This window comes from Taudactylus pleione, unplaced genomic scaffold (genome assembly GCF_031769625.1).
Source record: "Taudactylus pleione unplaced genomic scaffold, aTauple2 ptg000295l, whole genome shotgun sequence".
Taxonomy (NCBI): Eukaryota; Metazoa; Chordata; class Amphibia; order Anura; family Myobatrachidae; genus Taudactylus; species Taudactylus pleione.
In genome coordinates this window covers 60,346-82,873 of record NW_028284697.1, presented here as the reverse complement: position 1 = coordinate 82,873, position 22,528 = coordinate 60,346, and the positions used below count along the sequence as shown (strand labels likewise).

Below are 22,528 nucleotides of genomic sequence, written 5' to 3'. Positions count from 1 at the left end.
TAATAATCTACAGCAGGGAGAGGTCATCAGACTGTACCATTGTGCCTACTTCTAGAAGTACATACAGTACATGAGACAGCTGTGTAAGGGTGTATGATATGAATATGGTATATTATGTAATGAGTAGGTGTATTATAAATTGGTGTAACAGGGTATAACGTTATTAATGGGGTGTATTATAAATGGGTGTAACAGGCTATAAAGGTATTAGTGAGGTGTATTATAAATAGGTATAACAGGATAAAATTATATAAATGGGGTGTTTTATATATGGGTATTACAGGGTATTGTGTTATAAGTGGGTGTATTATAAATGAATGTAAAAGTGTACCATTATACGTGGGGTGTACTACGAAATTAGTGTAACAGGCTAAATGATATTAATGGGGTGTATTATGAATGGTTGTAATGTTAGGTATATTATGAATGGATGTAATAGGGTATATAGTGTTATTAGTAGGGTGTATTATTGAATGGGTGTAACAGGAAATAATATTATTAGTAGGTGTTAGTAGGTATATTAGAAATGGGTGTAATGTAATTGGTGAGGTTTACTATAAATAGGTGCAACAGAGTATAATATTATTAGTAGGTGTATTATAAATGGGTGTAATGTTACTAGTGGGGTGTATTATAAATAGGCGTAACAGGGTATAATATTATTAGTAGGTGTATTATAAATGTGTGTAATGTTACTAGTGGTGTGTATTATAAATAGGTGTAACAAGGTATAATATTATTAGTAGGTGTATTATAAATGTATGTAATGTTACTATTGGGGCGTATTATATTATAAATGTGGTAATGTTACTAATGGGGTGTATTATAAATAGGTGTAACAGGGTATAATATTATTAGTAAGTGTATTATAAATGTGTGTCATGTTACTAGTGGGGTGTATTATAAATAGGTGTAACAGGGTATAATATTATTAGTAGGCGCGTATTATAAATGTGTGTAATGTTACTAGTGTGGTGTATTATAAATAGGTGTAACAAGGTATAATATTATTAGTAGGTGTATTATAAATGTATGTAATGTTACTATTGGGGCGTATTATATTATAAATGTGGTAATGTTACTAATGGGGTGTATTATAAGTAGGTGTAACAGGGTATAATATTATTAGTAAGTGTATTATAAATGTGTGTCATGTTACTAGTGGGGTGTATTATAAGTAGGTGTAACAGGGTATAATATTATTAGTAGGCGCGTATTATAAATGTGTGTAATGTTACTAGTGTGGTGTATTATAAATAGGTGTAACAGGGTATAATATTATTAGTAGGCGCGTATTATAAAGGTGTGTAATGTTACTAGTGTGGTGTATTATAAATAGGTGTAACAGGGTATAATATTATTAGTAGGCGCGTATTATAAAGGTGTGTAATGTTACTAGTGTGGTGTATTATAAATAGGTGTAACAGGGTATAATATTATTAGTAGGTGTATTATAAATGTGTGCACATAAAAAGTTGATACAGCGCACATTACTGGAAACATGTTTCAACTTATCACTATAAAAAGAAACTTTGTATCTGAATGACTATCGCTGATACAGTGTGAGGTATGTACAAGGAGAACAGTGCGGCTGCAAACAATCCATTTAGTACCAGTTATCTTTACAGTTTAATAAAGTAATGACTGATAACTGCATTTACTCTAAAGTGAAACCACACATTATTTGGGATGTGTTTGCAGCATTAATTACCTACATAAGTGAGTTAATATACTCATATTAATAACACACCCTTATATGTATTGAAATGTTTTCAGGGTAATCTGGGGGTGAATATTCTGAGCAATTATAGTATAGGTCTATGCAATATTAACACTTATCTGATACTAGGCAGAATAACCAGAGACACATTATTGGTGCAGAGATATGTATAAGAGCCATACAGTACCTGCCTTTTTATTCATTTATTAATTTATTTTGCATGATACACTCAACTGATACATCGATGATGTATATTTCTCCAGTTGAAGGTATAAGTGAATCACATACACATGGTATAATGAATGATGGTTACCAATATGCATAATACTGTATAAACATGTTACTATGAGATAGATTATTGGCTAAGACAAGATCAGTTTAAAATTGAATCGCAGAGACGCCATCTTGGAAATGAGATCGCAAGACGCCATTTTGCGAATGGCCGCCTAAGCGCCATTTTAGATAAACTCACACTTTAGTACATGTGGCGATATTACTATTAGCATCATGCAAATGCATCTGTGACCATCGCCATAAGTTACGGCGATTCACCAAAAGCCCATTTCATGACTTTACATAGTTTGGGTGCTCTGGATAAAGTGTATATTATTATAATTCCCCTAAAGGATATATTGCATTAGCTAAACAGAGCAAATGGCCACGTGACAACTAGCCTGTGTAGACAAGCTTCCTGGATATAACGTCTGCTCTCACTCCAGGTGGCCCTGCTCGAATACACACCTTACATTAGCAGGCTTCCTGCAATAAAATACCTTCAAAGCCAAGAGTGTTATCTTAGGTTTTGGGTCTTGTAGCTGTGCTAATTTGCATTTACACAAGAGCCTGGGAGAACAAAGGACTTTACTTTTGAGCCTGGGAAGGGTGGGGGCTGCTGAGAGAGGGGGGGGCATGTGGAACTATAAGGCTCAGCATTCCACACTCCTAGGTATTCACTTAGTTTCAGTGAGATTTAAGTGCACCATTTCTCATACACACATTAATACGCACAATTGCGCTGGTAACTAATCGCATATTAGCGAATGCATCAGATCCTATATGAAAACGCTGTTCATTAGCTTTATGCGCATGCATCTGCTCCAAGTTAACTAGAGTCTTTATATCAAACCCCGCATACTCACACATTACATATCCACATACAAGGTTCCATAAGCTTTAAGGGATAAGATTTAAGTTTGTTCATTTAGTATAAATGCTGTGAAATAAAGATTATTTGGTAACTAAGGTTTTATACATGCTAAGTAAGCCGTGTTTGGTTTTGTACTGATGCGTACTCTTTCAACAGAATTCCGGTATTATCGGTGTGGAGATCGCATCATGCATTCTCAACTTATGGACCGCAGAGACTTCAAGCAACAAAATGTATACTATATGAACAACTGTTAGGATGTTGCATGGGGCGGGAAACCAGAGACCCTCAGTTGTTGGAGGCTGGGTTGTGTCTATTTGAATCAGCCTGTTAAATGCTCTGTAACAGATGCATCTCCCTTGAGGACCAATGGCATCAGCAACAATGCTTCTCTATTGTGTTGTCTATTTCTGGGGGGTATAAATATGTGTGCTCCAACACTGGGTCTTAGTCTTCTTGCTGAATGCTGACTGACGAGGGGTTTCTTGCTGATGCCTAATATCTGGACCAGAGAGCGCTGCGTATGTATACTGTACTTGGGTCTGCATAATTCCTTTGCGCCGAATTGTGTATGGATCAATAGCGTGTAACTGACTGTACTTTACTTGAATAATACTTTGTGCTTTGGAACCACACGTTCCAAGTCTGGAGTCTTTATTTACTGTATGACTGCGTACGCAAAATAGCGTCATCCTTAGAAGGTATAGGCAGGGGTATATAGAGGTTCTAATATAGATTCCTTAGATACCTTTCTAACTTTATTCTCACCATTCTTGAATCTATTTATTGTATTTTTTTTAAATATCTCACTAAATAAGGTTTTAAAATTAAGATAATAAAAGTTATATTTGATGGTATATATATTGTTTCTCTTGTGTGCCACCATAGGACATTTCCTCTTCTCCTTTGGAAATGTGTATATGAGTCTGTGTAGTGTCCTCGGCAGCACCCTCACTTATTATTACAAATTCCTGTTTTGAGTATATAGGATTGGGTTTAATTGATTTAAAATAGCTAGTGCAGTGGCTCCCTCTTCCCCCTCTCCCTTGATTTGATTTTATAATATTATTAGTAGGTGTATTATAAATGGGTGTAATGTTATTGGTGGTGTGTACTATAAATGGGTGTAATGTTATTGTTGGGGTGTATTATAAATAGGTGTAATGTTATTAGAGGGGAGTATTATAAATGGGTGTAAATGTTATTAGTGGGGTGTATTATAAATGGGTGTAATGTTATTGGTGGGGTGTATTATAAATGGGTGTAATGTTATTGGTGGGGTATATTATAAATGGGTGTAAATGTTATTAGTGGGGTGTATTATAAATGGGTGTAATGTTATTAGTGGAGTGTATTATAAATGGGTGTAATGTTATAGTGGGGTGTATTCTAAATTGGTGTAATGTTATTAGTGGAGTGTATTATAAATCGGTGTAAATGTTATTAGTGGGGTGTATTATAAATAGGTGTAACAGGGTATAATATTATTAGTAGGCGCGTATTATAAAGGTGTGTAATGTTACTAGTGTGGTGTATTATAAATAGGTGTAACAGGGTATAATATTATTAGTAGGTGTATTATAAATGTGTGCACATAAAAAGTTGATACAGCGCACATTACTGGAAACATGTTTCAACTTATCACTATAAAAAGAAACTTTGTATCTGAATGACTATCGCTGATACAGTGTGAGGTATGTACAAGGAGAACAGTGCGGCTGCAAACAATCCATTTAGTACCAGTTATCTTTACAGTTTAATAAAGTAATGACTGATAACTGCATTTACTCTAAAGTGAAACCACACATTATTTGGGATGTGTTTGCAGCATTAATTACCTACATAAGTGAGTTAATATACTCATATTAATAACACACCCTTATATGTACTGAAATGTTTTCAGGGTAATCTGGGGGTGAATATTCTGAGCAATTATAGTATAGGTCTATGCAATATTAACACTTATCTGATACTAGGCAGAATAACCAGAGACACATTATTGGTGCAGAGATATGTATAAGAGCCATACAGTACCTGCCTTTTTATTCATTTATTAATTTATTTTGCATGATACACTCAACTGATACATCGATGATGTATATTTCTCCAGTTGAAGGTATAAGTGAATCACATACACATGGTATAATGAATGATGGTTACCAATATGCATAATACTGTATAAACATGTTACTATGAGATAGATTATTGGCTGAGACAAGATCAGTTTAAAATTGAATCGCAGAGACGCCATCTTGGAAATGAGATCGCAAGTCGCCATTTTGCGAATGGCCGCCTAAGCGCCATTTTAGATAAACTCACACTTTAGTACATGTGGCGATATTACTATTAGCATCATGCAAATGCATCTGTGACCATCGCCATAAGTTACGGCGATTCACCAAAAGCCCATTTCATGACTTTACATAGTTTGGGTGCTCTGGATAAAGTGTATATTATTATAATTCCCCTAAAGGATATATTGCATTAGCTAAACAGAGCAAATGGCCACGTGACAACTAGCCTGTGTAGACAAGCTTCCTGGATATAACGTCTGCTCTCACTCCAGGTGGCCCTGCTCGAATACACACCTTACATTAGCAGGCTTCCTGCAATAAAATACCTTCAAAGCCAAGAGTGTTATCTTAGGTTTTGGGTCTTGTAGCTGTGCTAATTTGCATTTACACAAGAGCCTGGGAGAACAAAGGACTTTACTTTTGAGCCTGGGAAGGGTGGGGGCTGCTGAGAGAGGGGGGGGCGTGTGGAACTATAAGGCTCAGCATTCCACACTCCTAGGTATTCACTTAGTTTCAGTGAGATTTAAGTGCACCATTTCTCATACACACATTAATACGCACAATTGCGCTGGTAACTAATCGCATATTAGCGAATGCATCAGATCCTATATGAAAACGCTGTTCATTAGCTTTATGCGCACGCATCTGCTCCAAGTTAACTAGAGTCTTTATATCAAACCCCGCATACTCACACATTACATATCCACATACAAGGTTCCATAAGCTTTAAGGGATAAGATTTAAGTTTGTTCATTTAGTATAAATGCTGTGAAATAAAGATTATTTGGTAACTAAGGTTTTATACATGCTAAGTAAGCCGTGTTTGGTTTTGTACTGATGCGTACTCTTTCAACAGAATTCCGGTATTATCGGTGTGGAGATCGCATCATGCATTCTCAACTTATGGACCGCAGAGACTTCAAGCAACAAAATGTATACTATATGAACAACTGTTAGGATGTTGCATGGGGCGGGAAACCAGAGACCCTCAGTTGTTGGAGGCTGGGTTGTGTCTATTTGAATCAGCCTGTTAAATGCTCTGTAACAGATGCATCTCCCTTGAGGACCAATGGCATCAGCAACAATGCTTCTCTACTGTGTTGTCTATTTCTGGGGGGTATAAATATGTGTGCTCCAACACTGGGTCTTAGTCTTCTTGCTGAATGCTGACTGACGAGGGGTTTCTTGCTGATGCCTAATATCTGGACCAGAGAGCGCTGCGTATGTATACTGTACTTGGGTCTGCATAATTCCTTTGCGCCGAATTGTGTATGGATCAATAGCGTGTAACTGACTGTACTTTACTTGAATAATACTTTGTGCTTTGGAACCACACGTTCCAAGTCTGGAGTCTTTATTTACTGTATGACTGCGTACGCAAAATAGCGTCATCCTTAGAAGGTATAGGCAGGGGTATATAGAGGTTCTAATATAGATTCCTTAGATACCTTTCTAACTTTATTCTCACCATTCTTGAATCTATTTATTGTATTTTTTTTAAATATCTCACTAAATAAGGTTTTAAAATTAAGATAATAAAAGTTATATTTGATGGTATATATATTGTTTCTCTTGTGTGCCACCATAGGACATTTCCTCTTCTCCTTTGGAAATGTGTATATGAGTCTGTGTAGTGTCCTCGGCATCACCCTCACTTATTATTACAAATTCCTGTTTTGAGTATATAGGATTGGGTTTAATTGATTTAAAATAGCTAGTGCAGTGGCTCCCTCTTCCCCCTCTCCCTTGATTTGATTTTATAATATTATTAGTAGGTGTATTATAAATGGGTGTAATGTTATTGGTGGTGTGTACTATAAATGGGTGTAATGTTATTGTTGGGGTGTATTATAAATAGGTGTAATGTTATTAGAGGGGAGTATTATAAATGGGTGTAAATGTTATTAGTGGGGTGTATTATAAATGGGTGTAATGTTATTGGTGGGGTGTATTATAAATGGGTGTAATGTTATTGGTGGGGTATATTATAAATGGGTGTAAATGTTATTAGTGGGGTGTATTATAAATGGGTGTAATGTTATTAGTGGAGTGTATTATAAATGGGTGTAATGTTATTAGTGGGGTGTATTCTAAATTGGTGTAATGTTATTAGTGGAGTGTATTATAAATCGGTGTAAATGTTATTAGTGGGGTGTATTATAAATGGGTGTAAATGTTATTAGTGGGATGTATTATAAATGGGTGTAACATTATTGGTGGGATGTATTATAAATGGGTGTAATGCTATTAGTGGGATGTTTTATAAATATGTGAGTAAATATTTTTAGTGGGGTGTATGATAAATAGGTACCATAGGGTATAATATTATTAGTAGAAATATTATAAATGTGTGTAATGCTATTGTTGGGGTGTATTATAAATGTGCGTAATGCTATTAGTGGGGTGTATAATAAATAGGTGTAACGTTATTGGTGGGGTGTATAATAAATGTGTGTAATGTTATTTAACAATAATAATAATAATAATAATATTTATATAGCGCTTTTCTCCTAAAGGACTCAAAGTGCTTTACATTTGCCTTTACAGTGCAAAACACAAAATAAGCTTAAACAAGGGACATTAGTGAAATGCTTGGGTGAACAGGTAAGTCTTGAGTCTATTTTTGAAGGGGTGTATTATAAATGTGTGTAATGTTATTGGTGGGGTGTATTATAAATATGTGTAATGTTATTTGTGGGGTATAATATAAGTGTGTGTAAATGTTATTAGTGGGGTGTATGATAAATAGCTGCCATAGGGTATGTTATTATTAGTAGAAGTATTATAAATGTGTGTAATGTTATTGGTGGGGTGTATAATAAATGGGTGTAACGTTATTGGTGTGGTGTATTATAAATGTGTGTAATGTTATTGGTGGGGTGTATAATAAATGGGGGTACATGTTATTAGTGGGGTGTATGATAAATAGGTGCCATAGGGTATAATATTATTAGTAGAAGTATTATAAATGTGTGTAATGTTATTGGTGGGGTGTATAATAAATGGGTGTACATGTTATTAGTGGGGTGTATGATAAATAGGTGCCATAGGGTATAATATTATTAGTAGAAGTATTATAAATGTGTGTAATGTTATTGGTGGGGTGTATAATAAATGGGTGCAATGTTATTGGCGGGCTGTATTACAAATTGGTGTAATGTTATTGGTGGGATGTATAATAAATGGGTGTAATGTTATTGGTGGGGTGTATATTAAATGGGTGTAATGTTATTGGAGGGGTGAATGATACATAGGTGCCATAGGGTATAATATTAGTAGAAGTATTATAAATGGGTTTAAAGTTATAGGCGGGATATATTATTGTTATTGGTGGGGTGTATTATAAATGGTTATAATGTTATTGGCGGGGTGTATTATAAATGGTTGTAATGTTATTGGCGGGGTGCATTATAAATGGGTGTAATGTTATTGGCGGGGTGCTATTATAAATGGATATAATGTTCTCAGTGGGGTGTTTGATAAATAGATGCCTTAGGGTGTGCTATAAATGTGGATGGGAACGCAGAGACCCAGATGGGGGTAAGGTTACGCACCTTGGGGAACTGATAGGTCACTTCGGGGATGTAAGTGTTTTTGGACGGCTTTTTCTTCATAGAAACCACCACAAAATACTCGAACAGCTCGCGCTCCTGCCACTCGATCAGCTCCAGTTCCAGCGTTCGGTAACTGGGGGCTCTGTTCAGCATGGACTGGATATGAACCAAACGCTGGGTGTGTGCTGGAATGGGATCCAAAGTCACAATGATGGATACAGTACAGTTCTGCTAATCACAATGAGAACACGGCCACAGATCGCTCCTCACCTTTGAACCTGTCGTCCGAGTCGCTCTCGCTCTCGCTGTTGTCATCTGCACACAGAAGGGAATAGTAACTGATATCATTGAATGACTCTCCATGTGTACAGTAAGGACATTCCAGCACAAGTTACAGCACCAACCCAGCATCTTCCCCACATGGACAAGACCCCACCTTCAGGAACCAACCCTAAAATGGGCACATGCAGTATAGCAGGGCCTTCAGGGGTGACCCCGGCCTTCACAATAATAATAATAATGGTACTTGTACTATACTTAGGAGGGGTCCGGGCAGTGCCCAGTTCTCTATGTAAAAAGGGAAATCCGTCACAGCGGCTCAGAGTCTTTTAATTAGTCACTTTGGGCCTCATTCAGATGTGGATGAAGGAGCGGCCACGGTTGCATCTATTGGTGGCCGACCGTCTGTGACTTTATGCAAATGCTGCTACAGACTCCTCCCCTTGCGCACATCCATGCGGCCAAATGTGCAAGGACTGAGGTTCCCACTGTCAGCTACACCTGAATGCACCTTGGAAACTCCCTGATGACGTTCTACATAATGCCCAAATTACAGTAGAGAGAGTACCCTGGAAAGACCCCTTATTTCTGATATACCCCCTAACTGAGAGAATTTCAGGGACTGTGAGAACCTTTGGAAAGCACCTGATGTCTTCTACTACTTCCTCTTACATTGGCTTGCCCCCCTCCCCCCCTATCCCACTCCTCTCCCCTAATTTGACCCTTGTCGTCTTCTCCTCCTCTCTCTCCCATCTTTCTATGGTTAATATTATAACGGCACTAAGATCTGGGCAATTGTCATATGTCTATTTTGCCTTTTGTTGATGTCTTGTAATATACTGTATATAAAATGTATAACTTTGTTATGTATAATATTCTGATTATTACCACTCCTACTGCTCAATGGCCATGCATTGTATATCGCTGGATGTGCTCTATGTACTTCCTTCTGTTCTCGCTCATTAATAAAAACTTTTTTTTTTTTTTTTTAAAGTAAATCATCTGGTGACATGTGCAGGACACCCCAGACCTACGGCGACTGATGGAACATACCATACTGGGAATAATGTAGATAATGTAAGGAGGGGGGCAGTCAGTAATACCCTCTACGCACTTCAGACTAATGGCGCATATCCACTACACAATAAAAATGAACGACTGAATGATAACGATTTTCCCAATCGGCGACTATTAATCCGTCAGGAAGTCAGAGAAATTCTTCATGATAAAAATCCAAAGTTTGCTGATCTCGATCATAATTTGGTCGGGATCAGCAAATCAAGGAAATCCAATATGTTGGGAATTGGGGGAATTACGACAATCCGTCGCTGGTGGTGCAGAAATGACAGATGAACAAAGCACAATAGACTGCATGGGCACTAATACAGAGCTCATTGCATGCAGTATATAGGGCCCGGTACAGCATGGATTGCAATTGCAACCGTATACGCAGATCGGCCGATGATGCGTACTGCGCATGTGTATGTATTGCAGTGCACGTGCATGAGATAGCGTTGCGCTGGCTCTGCGATCACGCATGCAGAAAGAAAGTCATGGCAGACTAAGTGACGGGACGTCAGCCTTTGGGGGGTGGTGACGTGGGAGTGGTCGGAGAAACGCAGGAGTGCCTGTCCGGTTGAACGCCATTACTTGGGGATGCATAAATTAGCCACTGCGACGGGATACGCAGCTTGTGTACTCACTGCGTGCGATGAGTGTTTTAATTTCTGGGACAGGTCAGGGCTGCTGTAATTGTGCGTGAGGGGCCGATGTTATTCGATGTTACTGATGTATACGCAGGTCTGCTTGGTCTTATGGATGTGAGACAGCGGTAGTGGGTGTCTCTATGCCGGCTTTGCGATTGCAAAATTAGCATATTTTTGCAGGAGAACTTTGGGCCTGATTCAGAGCCGGTCGCTATTTGCGCTCGCTCGTCCAGAAAATAGGGGTGGCTATTCAAATGAACCGTTCGCTCTTTGCGGTCTGTTCACGCCTCTAGGTCTGAACGAGCGAACAAAACTTGCGGTCGTTTTTTGGGAAACTACGCCCCCTGTCCGCTCGCATCCTACGTCATGTCCGCTATTTATTAGATTAATCTAGTACATCGAACAGGGTATGAGCTGCTCGCTATTCTTGTGGTTGGTTTTTGCTACCACAATTTTGCAAGCAGTTCTGGCTATAAAATAACCCAGTGACGTGGTCAATGACGCTGCTGTTTTAAATATGCACACCCATAAAACGCCCGTTTTGACCTTTAAGCACGCCTGCAATCGGATCTCCACTCCCCGTTTTCAAGCACCTTCCCCTGTTACCACCCACATACGCCTCATCCTGTCACTCAAATTATCAGGCATTCGCTATTTTGCGAGCACATGAATTTCGGCCGCACTGACTGGTTCGCGCATGCGTATAACGATCCGTACGCATGCGCAGTTGGGAAAACATCGCTCGGAGCGAACGAGCTGCCACTTACGAGTGGCTCTGAATCAGGCCCTTTGTTTCCTATGGGAACGCCTACCGTCTGAAGCCGGCCCCACTGACATCACTAGTGATGTCAGTGGGAGTGATTTTGGCTCTGATAGAGCCAAAATCACTCCTGGGCTTGCGGTTGAGAAACCCGACCACAGGGTTTCACTCGCAAGTCCGATGGTCGCGATGGTCAAGACCATCGCGACCATCTTGTTGGACGCTCGTATATGCTGTAGGTGGTGACCCACAGCTATACGAGCGTCCAGGAAGACGCTCCATCTTAATGGAGGTGGGCCCTGATTCAGAGCGAGCGCTCTGGTCAGAGCGTCCGGCTCTGAATCAGGGCCGCAGTCTTTAAGGTCTATACGTACTCCGCAATATGCAATAAAAAACACATAGCAAACGCCAGTGCGTCTGCAGCCGAAATACAGCAGTAGAGGCAAGCTGCCGGAGATTTCAGATGGTCAAAACTAAAGTATGGGCGGTATTCAATTAGTTTTGCACCCGCCATAAAGTTTCGCATGTCAGACTTTTCGCCTACATCGCGTCTTTTGTCCGTGGAAACTTATCGTGCACACCCCCGCTATTCGCCCTATTTAATTCCAAAAGACGTGAAAATGGCGACACGCTAAGTCAGAACAGGCGGAAAGTGGTGTCAGAATCATGGAAATCAGACTGAACCCCCCCCAAAACGATTCAGAAAATTGGGGATCAATGTAGTAGTCCCCGATTAGTCCTACAAAAAACTGTTTGGTGTACTTAAGTTGGTACAATTGCCTCTAATTAGTGTCTTTGCACAAGTGGTGAAGAATGGCTTAAAGCAAGTAAGTAGCAGATTTGGGGTACCTGAAAATGGGTGCTAGCATCTTTTAATGTCTCAAAAGTGGAATTTTAAGAAAAGTGAAATTCCTCCCTCATAAAAGCACCTGCAATCTAAAAAACACTTGCCCCCTTCTTAGAGCACCCCCAGAACCTTATTTCGCTAGTTTGCATAGTTGTCCCCCCACTTTGTGCTTTTTCGCCCCAAAAATCAAAACACATTTTTGGGATGTTCTTATATTTTTTTTGACACAGTTGTCCTTTGGGGGGGCTGTCCCAAGGGTTCTGAGTGGTTTCCCCACCTTTGCACCTAAAATAAAAATGTTGCACTTATTTTCTCTTGCTATTCAGAGGCGAATCTTTTTCGCCTATTACATCGCATCGACTTTCTGCGGACGCGAAAAGCGGGTGAAATTGAATACGGAGATAAGTTTCCTACAGGCGAAAAAAAATCACAATTGGCGATACTTTTTTGCGGATCTCGGCGTTTCGCTTCTAACTGAATATGGCCCTTGGTGTCAGGAGCTGGACATGCAAATAGAAATGTAACAGACCGACCAGAACATTGTGTCAGTGTATTACTCAGTACCTCTTAGTGACGCTGTCTCAACGTTGGACATAGAAAGTTTTTTCAACCTCTTCTTGCCTCGTTTTGCGCTATAGATAGCGTTAATCCTTTGCACGAGCTGTAAGAGAGGGGAAAACAGTTATCGCTGTTGCAGCCTTCCTATTATTATTATTATCCTTTATTTATATGGCGTCACAAGGGTTCCGCAGCGCCTCACAAAGTACATTAACAAATGAGCAAACTCGTAAAACAGCGACTTACAGTACAAGACAATACAGAATAAGAACATCTGACCAGAGCGCTCGCTCTGAATCAGGGCCCTCCATGAAAATGGAGCGGCCTCCTGGACGCTCGCATAGCTGTGGGTGACCACCCACAGCTTATGCGAGCGTCCATGATGATGGTCGCGATGGTCAAGACCATCGCGACCATCGGACTTGCGATGGTAGGGTCTCGCTGCCGCAAGCCCTGGAGTGATTTTGGCTCTATCAGAGCCAAAATCACTCCCACTGACATCACTAGTGATGTCAGTGGGGCCGGCTTCAGACGGTAGGCATTCCCATGGGAACGCCTCCGTCTGGCAGCCACTCCCCCGGCACGCCCACCAAAGGGGGCGTGCTGTCAATCAACATCGACAGCATGCCCCCTTTGGTGCGAGACCCGGAGCGACGGAGAGCCCGTCGCTATCCGGGTCTCGCGCATGCGCACGACGGAGCTCCCTCCGTCGTGCGCATGCGCAGTGGGGAAACATCGACCCGCTTGCGAGCGTCCTGCGCTCGCGAGCGGGTCTGAATGACCCCCATAGCTCATAAACATTGCTGCAGCGATCATAACACTCAAACAAGCATCTGGGCGTCAGCTACCAATGGCTAAGTGCCCTTGTGGAGGGTTTTGAGTAGATGATCGTATGAGTGAGGGAAGGAGAAGCACATAAGGGAAGAGGGCCCTGCTCGTGAGAGCTTACAGTCTATAGGTGGGGGGGGGGGAGACAGACAGGGGTGACACAGATGGGGTAGACAGTGAGGAAGAAGCATGTAAGCAGCAGGTTGGGATGAGAGCTGGAAGGCTTTGAAGTAGTGAGTCTTGAGACCCCGTTTGAAGATTTGTAGAGAGGTGGAGAGTCCTATGGAAAATACATATGTTCAACCAGATCTAAGACAACCGAGTCCATACATGCTAGACACACAATAAAGAAAATGGGTATATGAGGGACACCAAGCATATAGAAAGCAAGGCCATCCACACATATGGCTAGTGACACTAAATCATCCCATCACACAGGGCAACCCCAGGATTTCCTAACGCTTGAGAATCGCAAAAGTACTTGTACTGTCGCAATACTTGTTCTCTTACCGCCAACTCAGCATGGCGGTGACGGATTATTATAAATAAAAATATGCTTTATTATATGAATTAAGCACTTTTTTATGAATTCGATTTTTTAAGTATTCTTTAGTTTATTGAAGTCATTTTCATACTATATGTCAGAGCAGTGATAATCTTTTTTTCTATTCGTTAATGTGTCTAAGACATGTGGTCTGCGGCTGCACAGTGCATGTGGTTTGGATTATGGGCAAATTAAAGTTCCTTTAAGTGTGATACTTTATCCATCAAAATGGATGTAGCACAGTAAACGTCAAGTGCAATCACCAAGCATTGCTGGAGGCGGCTGTATTGTTTAAACCATCTATGGACCTGCCCTGCCTTCTCTATGACAGTGGGCAGTGTTTGGACCATGCTGCTGCCGGTTTTAGGAGATGGTAATTTGAATACATAAGGGGTTTCTGGGCAAATGGAAACCCCCCCCCCCTTCCGCAGGTGTGCCCAGGATAAAATGCTGGGCTCCTCTTGCTGCCATGCAATAATGAGGGTTTCAGTGGCCAAGACAGCTCCATATACTAATCACTCATGAGAAATGGTGTCCTAGGTGATTGCCAAATGGAATTTCGATGAAAGACACCACTTGCAACAGGCAACATTGTGCTGAGGCACATACTCCAGGATTGAGATATGTGTGCACTGATTTGAGGTGCAAGGCTAACAGTTTCCAACCTGTGGTACCAGTTGCCAGTTTAATCAAAGGACTGACAAGAACTCCACAGAGCTGGAAATCACCCTTGGACTGTAGAGTATCACAGTGCGTCACATCTGGTAATGCACATTTGTACGTTCAGTGGGATAGAGAGCACCGAGCAGGAGAGGAAGGTGACATGGTCAGACGAATCATCTCCATCTCCATATATTTTGGTCATACAGACAAGGGCACATGTAGCGCCAGCCTAACGAGCACTATATCTCTGAGTGGTTGTTTCCAGCCATGAAGGGCTCTCAGAATTCCCGCAATGTGGTGGGCGCGTCTGTCTGGCTTCCTGGCATGGTTTGGCTGCAGCCATTCTCTTGGAGGAAGAGGTCAGTAGCAAGCGATACTGGTACTGAAGGATCATCTTGTTCCAGAATTTCATTCCTGACGGGAGAGGTGTCTTCCTGAATGTCAGTGTCCCCAATGGGTCAATGAGTGTCACTGGCATACTGTTAGGATCTGAGTTTGTTGTGGACCCGGGGTGGAAAAATAGGAGCAGACACCTGGACAGATTTAAATTGAAAAGTGGGTCTTTTAATGAGTGAACTTGCAAACATGTACACGGATAATAAAATAAAGTCCAAGATATTAAATGGAGGGTGATGATTAGAAACTGTAGTGAAGTATGTATAGGTAATGTCCAGGTAGTGGCAGAACAAATAGTCTTTGTAATCCAAATGGTCACTGCAAGGCTGCAGACAGGAAAACAGTACTGATTGAAACTGGTGCGGTGAAATCCGGAGATATAATGGAGTAAATAGATTAGCAGCAGCTGATGAATTAAGTGAAGAGTTTGTACTGAGATGGCTCAGTGTGGAAAACAGGTAAATGGAGGCAGTGTAGGTTCAGGGTTAACTGTACACACAGGTCCTTTGGCAGGGAGAGGGTAAATAGAAAGTGCAGGATGGTTCCAGCAGGAGACTGGGAGCAGGCAGAACGGTGTAGGCTACTTGGAAGCTGGGATCCAGCAAGAGTACAGGCGAGCACTCAAACAGGTATACAGGAGCACAGGACCTCTCTCACAGCATACGCTGTGAAACACGTTGCACTGGCAACCATTGGAAGTTCTGAACTCCCTTAAGTACCCAGTGCAGAATCGTGATAGGTCAGAGAGAGCATGTAACATGCCAGGACTGGAGCAGCTAAGTCACATGGCCAGAGGCAAGATGGCAGCGCCCAGAATGGAATGGATACACCACCAGGCCTACCCCGGCCAGAATGACACAGTGCCTGACGCCAGCCCCTCCGCCGGAAGGACCACGCCACAGCGCCCTCACAGGTAATACCCGTCGTCCCCTATGCCGAGAAACCCTGGTCGTGACACATGCTCTACATGACATGGTCCCCAGATTTGTATTTAATTCAGTCATTGTGTTCTGGAACGTTGCCTGTGACAGTGTTTTCCATCCGCATCAACCAGGCGTCAGCTGTTTTGCGAACACACGATTTCCGACCGCAATGACTGGTTTGCGCATGTGCATTACGACTCATACGCATGCGCAACGTCGCTCAGAGCGAACGTGCGGCCGCTTGCGAGCGGCTCTGAATCAGGCCCTGAGTCTGTACGACTCACACATCACACCGCCTCCCAATCCACAGACCCGGAAGCTGCACAATGAAGGTGACTGTAGATTCACGTCTCAGTTGCTCTCCAATTGTCATTTGTGAAATGTCAGTGGCAGCAGCAACACAGCGGGGTGATATTCAAGCCCAATTATCATGAGAACATATCAGTCTGTAGCTGGACAACAGCAGTGAATGCCTTATACCATACAGAACTGCGGTTTTGGATCTAGTGATACCAATATGAAGAAACCTGACACCATCGGGATTACTCATGTATCATCCAGTGAGAGACAACATTATTATTATCATAAATTTGTATGGCGGCACAAGTGTTCCGCAGCGCCTTACAAAGTACATAAAGAAATCGGTTGACCATTGACTTACAGTACAGGGGACAATATACATTGCTACATTAGCGACCAAAACACCCAGATAAGCAACCAAGTGTTAGGTGCCCTAGTGGTGAGTAAGAAGTAGATTAAAGTAAAGTAAGGAGAAGCACAAGAGGGTAGAGGGCCCTGCTCGTGTGAGCTTACATTCTAAAGGGGAGGGGCAGACAGACAGGTGTGACGCAGATGGGGTAGACAGGGAGGAAGGAGCATGGAGCAGCAAGTTAAGATGAGAGCTCATGGCAGAATGGTGGGGTCACCTTACGGCAGAGCCTGATTATCACCTGGGCGGCCGCCCCAGGGCCCCCCACACATAGCTACATCACCAGCATGGGGGGCACTGTGACATATGTGAACTGGGGGTTTTGTGTGGTCATAATGTGAACTGGGGGCCTTGTGGTGCTGGGAGTATTTACACGTAATACTTTCTATTAACATCAGCAGCATAACTTATTGACAATTATTTTTCGTAGGGGCCCCCACGTTAGTTGCCCTGGGGTCCCCACAAACCTTAATCTGGCCCTGCCTCACGGCAACCAGACTGTAATATGGAAGTATCGGAATCAGTATGATTTACTGCCAGCCGCATGGCCAGCGGTTCAAATGCCGACAGCGGAAGCCCGGCAGGGGTGAAGATCCCGAAGCTACAAAAGGTAGGTATTAACTAACCTTTTTTTACCCCCTAACCCTCCTTTAGGGGTGCCTAACCCTAATCTCCTCCCAAGTGCCTAACCCCAACGTCGGGATTTCTACGCCTGTCATTTGTACCTTGCCGGGATTTGACAGGCGGGAAGCTGGCGGTCGGCATTGCGAACATCGGCTTCCTGACTGCATCCCGAAGTATCAGTGTATCCTGGAGGGAGGGTGCTACACGTACAGCCACTAAGAAGCTCCAAGATTGGTTTCTGCAGTTATGATCTACTAACCAGAAACATTTATAGTATAATCTAAGATTAAGCCGTATTGAAATAACACTCACCCATTGGTCTATGTCTAGGATATATAAGTACCATTAGTAAAAATGCTGAGACATATCATGTAGAGAGATGGGTCCTGTCCCTCGGATAATCCTTACAGTGCCCAACCTCACAATCCTTACCTTGGGAATCCTGCGGGCCCTACGTGAGGACAGGAGCCCGCTGGTGGTGCTCAGGCTATCTTCATTCAGGCTGGAGGGAGACGGAGGGATTGTCAGCTGGGCCAGTAGCAGCATGTCATCATGGCTGTGCCGTTTGGGCAGACGAGTCACACGGTGACCTTTCCTCTCGGAGGAATTCCCGACGCGCAGTGAATGGCTACCACTCTTAGACGTCACCTGGAAGATAAAAAAACATTTGTGATCAGAGAGATTCGGGTTATAGTGACATAAATTATACATTATACCTGATAAAATTGGGCATGAGGACCTGATTTGTAAAGACCTGATTTAAAGAACAGGGTATATCAAAGTGTATTCTCGGGATCCCCGCCCATTGCGCCATTCTGCAGCTTCATACTTCAAAGTCACAGAACCAATAGTGACCATGCTGGGACTAGGGAATATAATAATGCCAGCAGGCAGAGGCGGCAGTATCATCCGGCGCAGTAGGCGGGAATTAAATCATAGCTCCACATAACTTTAAAGTATGGATACAGCTGGGCAAGTTCATAAAGGTTTTTTAGGTGTAAAAATAGGTCACAAATATTTAAATTGCCTCAAAATATGATGTCACAGATAATGACAGGAGACACAATGATGTCACAGGCGGTCTCTTCGGGCAAAAGTCACCACATACAATTGTGCGCCTCGGTGTAAATGTCACCTCTCTGTAGTCTTACTCGCCCGTGACGGCTGAATCTCAGTGTCTGTTCCAGAGCAGGACATAGGAGATGTTACAGGAAATATGATGCAAGAGAATAATAAAAACCTAAGTAATATAATTTTTCCCCAAAGACACCATTATAAGCGTACCCACAAATGCCATATCTACATGAGTGTTTGGGTAGTAACCGATTTGTAAGAAATAAAACTACTAACCACCACAATCACACTAACTACAGGGTGACAGAAGGGACGAGAGTACCTGAAATCCATATTCCCAGGTAATATGACATATATTTTTTATATCCAAGTACATGTGGACCTGTCAATGTCTGAATGCACTCCCTGAATCTGGAGACATCATATTTCCCGATGATCATACATGATGATGCATTTGGCGTAATTATACACAATGCTGCAAATTACACAAATTACACAATCAAATTATTTTCATGCAAACTAGACTGTACATCTATTGGCGGACTCAGCAGGAAGCAACCTCCTGTTACAAATTGAGGGCCATATTCAATTTGATGGCGAAAAGTCCGACCTCGGACTTTTCGGCATCAAATTGAATATGGCCCTCAATCATAATTATCGCAGGTTTTTCAGGGATAAAGTATCGGACGTGTGCCCGCTTTATCCCTGTATTCAATTAGGATCCGGCGAAATCGAGACCCGGCGGAAAGTTAAGTTTCGAAAAATCCAGGGAATTTTCGGGAAATGTTCCTGGCACCCCCCTAAAGATGTCCAGACATGGGAAGGTAATCAGTGTTTTTAAATAGACGCAGCAGGTGCTTAAATGCGCCTGTGAAGAATGGGTGAAGAATAGCACTTAGCTTTTTGGGGGGGGAGGGGGGGGAGAGGACTAGTCCCATCAAATTTGGGGTACATGAAAATGGGTGCAAGCATATTTTTAAGTCCCTAAGATGAATTTTGAAAATTCTTTAAATGCACCTGCCGCTAATACCCGCATTCTTGAAAACACCTGCCGCATACATGGGGACCCCCCCTGAAACAATTTCGCTAGTTTAAAACTTTGTTCCCCTATTTTTTTTCACCCCCAAAATTAAAGTACATTTTTTTGGGGTGTCCTGATTTATTTTTTTTTGACACACATTACTTTTAGGGGATACTCCCAGGGACGCAGGCTATTTTTTTTAAAGCCTGTACCCCATAACCCCAATTCTGCACTTTTTTCACCACCTATTCAGTGGAGAAAACGTATCCCTGTTTTTTTACAAAGACTTTTCGCACCGGCGAAAAGTCTTTGAAATTGATTATGGGGATAATTGAAACAGGCGAAAATGACGTCATCGGGTTTGACGGGTTTTCGCTCCAAATTGAGTACGGGCCTAAATAGGGTAACCTCTGAGCTATCCTAAAGGAGACAACAAACACTCTGGGTAAAAAAGTTAATTAACTTTGCAAGATAGGAAATATAAATTTGGGCATAGAATGCTATTAATTAGACGAATATCACTGTACCAAAATGAAGGTCATATACTCAACAATGACCAGCATATTATTGCCTGCGGTCACCATAATCTTATACTCAACAATGACCATATTATTGCCTGCAGTCTCCATTATGTTATATATGCTACAATGACCATATTATTGTCTGCAGTGAGTGACCATCATATTATACTCAACGATGACCAACATATTATTGCAGTTACCATAATGTTATATTAAAAATGACCCGCATATTATTACCTGCAGTCACCATAATGGTATAATCAACAATTACCAGCATATTATTACCTACAGTGAACTTCATGTTATACTCAACAATGCCCAGCCTATTATTACCTACAGTGAACTTCATGTTATACTCAACAATGACCAGCATATTATTACCTACAGTGACCTTCATTTAATACTCAACAATGACCCGCATATTATTACCAACAGTGAACTTCATGTTATACTCAACAATGACCCGCATATTATTACCAACAGTGAACTTCATGTTATAATCAACAATGACCCGCATATTATTACCTACAGTGAACTTCATGTTATAATCAACAATGACCCGCATATTATTACCTACAGTGAACTTCATGTTATACTCAACAATGACCAGCATATTATTACCTACAGTGACCTTCATTTAATACTCAACAATGACCCGCATATTATTACCTACAGTGACCTTCATTTAATACTCAACAATGACCCGCATATTATTACCAACAGTGAACTTCATGTTATACTCAACAATGACCAGCCTATTATTACCTACAGTGACCTTCATGTTATACTCAACAATGTCCAGCCTATTATTACCTACAGTGACCTTCATGTTATAATCAACAATGACCCGCATATTATTACCTACAGTGAACTTCATGTTATAATCAACAATGACCCGCATATTATTACCAACAGTGAACTTCATGTTATAATCAACAATGACCCGCATATTATTACCTACAGTGAACTTCATGTTATACTCAACAATGACCAGCATATTATTGCCTACAGTGACCTTCATTTAATACTCAACAATGACCCGCATATTATTACCTACAGTGACCTTCATTTAATACTCAACAATGACCCGCATATTATTACCAACAGTGAACTTCATGTTATACTCAACAATGACCAGCCTATTATTACCTACAGTGACCTTCATGTTATACTCAACAATGTCCAGCCTATTATTACCTACAGTGACCTTCATGTTATAATCAACAATGACCCGCATATTATTACCTACAGTGACCTTCATGTTATAATCAACAATGACCAGCATATTATTACCAACAGTGAACTTCATGTTATAATCAACAATGACCCGCATATTATTACCAACAGTGAACTTCATGTTATAATCAACAATGACCCGCATATTATTACCTACAGTGAACTTCATGTTATAATCAACAATGACCCGCATATTATTACCAACAGTGAACTTCATGTTATAATTAACAATGACCCGCATATTATTACCTACAGTGAACTTCATGTTATAATCAACAATGACCCGCATATTATTACCAACAGTGAACTTCATGTTATAATCAACAATGACCAGCATATTATTACCTACAGTGAACTTCATGTTATACTCAACAATGACCAGCATATTATTACCTACAGTGAACTTCATGTTATACTCAACAATTACCCGCATATTATTACCAACAGTGAACTTCATGTTATAATCAACAATGACCAGCATATTATTACCTACAGTGACCTTCATGTTATAATCAACAATGACCCGCATATTATTACCAACAGTGACCTTCATTTAATACTCAACAAGGACCAGCATATTATTACCAACAGTGAACTTCATGTTATAATCAACAATGACCAGCATATTATTACCTACAGTGACCTTCATTTAATACTCAACAAGGACCCGCATATTATTACCAACAGTGACCTTCATTTAATACTCAACAAGGACCCGCATATTATTACCAACAGTGAACTTCATGTTATAATCAACAATGACCAGCATATTATTACCTACAGTGACCTTCATTTAATACTCAACAAGGACCCGCATATTATTACCAACAGTGAACTTCATGTTATAATCAACAATGACCCGCATATTATTACAAACAGTGAACTTCATGTTATAATCAACAATGACCCGCATATTATTACCAACAGTAAACTTCATGTTATAATCAACAATGACCCGCATATTATTACCTACAGTGAACTTCATGTTATAATCAACAATGACCCGCATATTATTACCAACAGTGAACTTCATGTTATAATTAACAATGACCAGCATATTATTACCAACAGTGACCTTCATGTTATACTCAACAATGTCCAGCCTATTATTACCTACAGTGAAC

At 41.0% G+C, this 22,528-nt stretch overlaps 1 protein-coding gene across 2 annotated transcripts in view; it reads right to left on the bottom strand.

Moving 5' to 3' along the window:
* Positions 1-22,528, bottom strand: part of DENND2B (DENN domain containing 2B) — a 128,445-nt gene that overhangs the window by 81,452 nt on the left and 24,465 nt on the right. For both annotated transcript variants that reach the window (XM_088482777.1, XM_088482778.1), the window contains exons 4-7: positions 17,985-18,200; positions 12,872-12,968; positions 8,986-9,030; positions 8,716-8,900 (exon numbers count right to left, since the gene is read on the bottom strand). In XM_088482777.1, the coding sequence (XP_088338903.1) occupies positions 8,716-8,900; positions 8,986-9,030; positions 12,872-12,968; positions 17,985-18,200 (543 nt within the window). The remainder of the gene's footprint in view (positions 1-8,715; positions 8,901-8,985; positions 9,031-12,871; positions 12,969-17,984; positions 18,201-22,528) is intronic.